The following is a 3,954-nucleotide window of genomic DNA, read 5'->3' on the forward strand; positions in this document are numbered from 1 at the left end:
TAACCTATCTTTGTGAGCACTTTTGAGTGATTGAGTTCAAGAAAGTTGATTCGGCGAATTTTAAGATTGATGAAGTTACCACAGACGCGCTATCGACAAAAATGTTGCCTCTTACTAAAAAAAATTTCAGTTTTATAAGACACCAGTATCAATCTAATATTTAAACTTTAGTAGGCTAAAAGTGTCACTGCTCTTTTAACCATTCAATCATATGTTAATCCTCTATTTTGAAAAGTTTGTAGATCCACCATGAAGAGCAACTAAGAAAAGTTGAATTGTGGCTCCTCTTAAATTTAGCAGGGAAATAAATTATGGTAAGCAGATTTTCCACGTAGCACGCACGCTGTACCAAACCAAACATGTACAGTGCAGAACTGCAGATGCACCCATGGTCCATGGAGTCGTGTCCTTCCATCCAGAGAGCCCGAAGCCATACGTGGCGCATCGACGAAACCGTGGCATGCACACCTTTCATCCCTGCTTTGTTTTTTGGCGGGGTAACCACTCCATCATAATGAGACCAATACGTGCATGTACACGTACACCTGCATCTCCAACTGGAACCACTATAAATAACCAACCCAACTTTATCTTCTCTGCATCGCAAGTCGCAACAACTCGATATATACAGAGACACTTTTCATCTGCGCAGTCAAGCCTGAAATTTGAAGAGCGTATAGGTAGCATGGAGTACCAGGGGCAGCACGGGCACGAAACCAACAAGGTGGAGGAGTACGGCAAGCCGGTGGCCGGGCACGGCGGCGTCACCGGAGGCCCCACCGGAACACACGGTGCTGCGGCCGGTGCCGCTGGCGGGCAGCTCCAGCCGATGAAAGACGACCACAAGACCGACGGCGTCCTGCGCCGCTCCGGCAGCTCCAGCTCTAGCTCGGTACGTTAATTCTGCTTCACTATCTCAGACTCTCTCCATATACGTACCGTCGATCTTAACTTGTGCTTGTGCAGTTGAATCATCATCTTGACTCTTGTGATATATGTATGTAGTCCGAGGACGATGGAGTGGGCGGGAGGAGGAAGAAGGGGATGAAGGAGAAGATCAAGGAGAAGCTCCCCGGAGGCGGCCACAAAGACACCGCCGAGCAGCAGCAGCAGACGGCTGTGGCCGGGGAGTACGCCGGTACGCACGGCGCCGAGGCCACCGGAGAGAAGAAGGGCGTCATGGAGAAGATCAAGGAGAAGCTCCCCGGCGGCGGGACGCACTGAGCTGTATCTGCTCCAAGCCTTCGTGTTGGACTACGTCAGAGCTCAGCAGCATCCATGTGTTGCAAAATAAGATCCCCGCGAGGGGTGTGTGTTCTTGATCCTGAAATGATCGGCGTCAGCGATATGTGTTTCGTTTTCGTGAACCGATGTATGTGTATGCATGTATAGTACTCCGTATGTATCCATCTGCCCTCCACTAAAAGAATACTCATGTGTGTTTTGTAAGTATGCATGGGACACATAGATACTCTGCTCCATGGTTTGGCTGTGATTTACGGACGTTTGTTGGAATATCTAGCGAAAAGTGCTTTGGTTTCTGAGCTCCAGAGCTCTGCTATTTAAAAAAACTTAAAAAATATTGTTACAAGCTACTAAAAAATCTGAAAATAATTCTGGCGATTGTCATCTCACAATCATCTAAACTAGATTTAGATGTGCGCCTTGGCGCACGACCCCGTGAAGTTCACTATGATTTATATTTGGTATAACAACCGTGAAAATAAGGTGAAAATGGTAATACATATTTTAGGTTTTACAAAACAAACTTTCTATGATGGAATGAGGGTAAAAATGGTAATACATATTTTAGGTTTTACAAAACAAACTTTCTATGATGGAATGAGGGTAAAAAGCACACGAAATTGTGAACACATTGGCTCTAAGAGCAACAGAAGTAAAGAAGTAAGGAAGGAACGTTTTTGTAATACGTATATAATAAGATATAAAATGAAGAGAACATCAGAAACACACTTACTGGAACCATACACAATTTCAAAGATATCAATTTAATTAACCTACCACACAAGTGTGATAACAGAGTCAAAAGCAATAAAATTGATAAACTGAAGAGGCTATAAACAACCTAACACTACATGAGTGCATAACCCTTGCAAAGTTTAGGAATATGAATCATCATTTTCTCCAAACAATTACATGCTAGCAATTAAAGTTGATCAATTCACAGGAGATTTTGTGTTGGGTCCAAATTAGTCGGCCCCAATAAAATAAGACAATAAAATTAGGGGTGTGCGCATCCACGGTCTTTAGCATTGGTGGTTTGGAAAACACTATACTGAACATTTATACAAATCGTACATATGATTAAACTAAAAGATGATCGCATCCACGGTCTTTAACATTCGACCAACAGGATCACGGCCATGGGCAGAGCCCCTGCGCACAACCATGAACAGTACCGATTCCACCAGCAAGACAACCACCTTGAACACCCAACGATCCACCTTGCCCACGCCCTCTACAACCACCACCAACATGACCGAAGCCACCACGACCACCCACAGCCACCATCCCACCACAGATTTCAGCACCAAGTACAGGCTCTTGCTGTACAAGGTCCGATTCTTTCTACAATTTTGACCAAAGGTGTCCATCATCCTACGATCCAAATAAAGACAATACAATCAATTAGCGCACTAAAGAACACATTCTACAATAACCTGAATGATAATTCAACAAAAAAATACAACTTAGTATGGAAGGTTTCAGTAAAAAAGTTTAGCATTTATGCACAGGTTTCAGTTCACCTTCTCAAGTAGTCATCCAGAGCAGGTAGCACATAATTCTAGAACTTCGTGAATTTGGAGACCATGATGTACTTTCACAATTCAAAAACAAGAAACTTGGGAGCGTGAAGTGCACAAAACACACATATGAGATACCTAACAATGGAACCTTGCTAGTTTTTTCTCCTAATTATTTACAAACACCATACCAGCATGTCAGAGTGATAAGGTTCCATGTGAGAGTGAGCACAACTGAATTAATAAATTTTCATTTCACTATAGTATAATATAATTTCAACATTATTACTTAATACCGAGTGTACACAAATTGCGTACTGAAAAGTCCACCTGAAGTGTTTCGTTCTTATAGTCTTATATGGTTTTTTTTATATTGGATTGCATTTCGAGCTTGTAGAACCACAAGTGTACAACATCCCTGTAAATTATTTTCAACAGCTCTACACACTAAAATTGCACATAAGAATATTTTTATGCAGTGCTCCTTGTAATGTCCTTTTGTGCTCCATTTTTATGCTTTACAGACTTAGCATAGCAGATAGTAAGTGAGCCTCTCTGTGAGCCGGTAGTTTTTTTTTCACTAACGGTGTAATGCATTAACTTTCACCATTGCATGTATTACAAAACCAACTGCATCAAGAATGGCATTTAGGAAAACGAAACCAATAAGGGGATCGGAATACGTATATCTACTGGATCCTATTCAGTTGACCCGAGAACTCAGCACTCACCAAGAAACCAATCCTATTGCATGAAAACGAGATTGAGTTGATGTTCAGATCTTCACGCTTACCTCGAAATTATCTCCGATGTTGACAATGAACAAGCCCTCGACCGGACCGACGAGAAACCGGATGTCATTCCTCTTGATCCGCACGCCTTGCACATTATTTACTTGGAGGAGAGAGCAGATCGGAATTAGAGTGTGGAGAGAAGGCGACGACTTTGTCCGGCTGCCGCATGCACAGGAGACAGGGACAGTAGTTCATCCCGAATGATTGTATCCCGCTGGCACATTTCTCGGCGATCGTTGCTGGTTCCGGTCCCAGATTCTCGCCACCTGTGACCAAAAGAGAATCCGATATGTGCTTCACAGCGGTAGAATATTTATGCGGTGTTGATCTGAATGAAATTCAGTCGGACACATGATGTTCCATCTAAGAATGTAATGGCAACACTTACAACTAAA

General features: G+C 42.8%; 1 protein-coding gene across 1 annotated transcript; it reads left to right on the top strand.

Annotated features, from left to right (window-relative positions):
- Nucleotides 1–685: 685 nt before the first annotated feature.
- LOC124686810 (dehydrin DHN1-like) lies at nucleotides 686–1,224 on the top strand. Its single transcript, XM_047220702.1, has 2 exons — nucleotides 686–892; nucleotides 1,006–1,224. Exons 1-2 carry the CDS (start codon nucleotides 686–688, stop codon nucleotides 1,222–1,224), a joined length of 426 nt encoding a protein of 141 aa, XP_047076658.1.
- Nucleotides 1,225–3,954: the final 2,730 nt, after the last annotated feature.

Source organism: Lolium rigidum, chromosome 2 (assembly GCF_022539505.1).
Source record: "Lolium rigidum isolate FL_2022 chromosome 2, APGP_CSIRO_Lrig_0.1, whole genome shotgun sequence".
Classification (NCBI taxonomy): Eukaryota; Viridiplantae; Streptophyta; class Magnoliopsida; order Poales; family Poaceae; genus Lolium; species Lolium rigidum.

Excerpts from the sequence above, each read along its gene's own strand:
- LOC124686810 (XM_047220702.1), top strand. The coding sequence starts at position 686 with ATGGAGTACCAGGGGCAGCACGGGCACGAAACCAACAAGGTGGAGGAG. Across the intron at positions 893-1,005 it reads GCAGCTCCAGCTCTAGCTCG|TCCGAGGACGATGGAGTGGG; the intron begins GTACGTTAATTC and ends ATATGTATGTAG.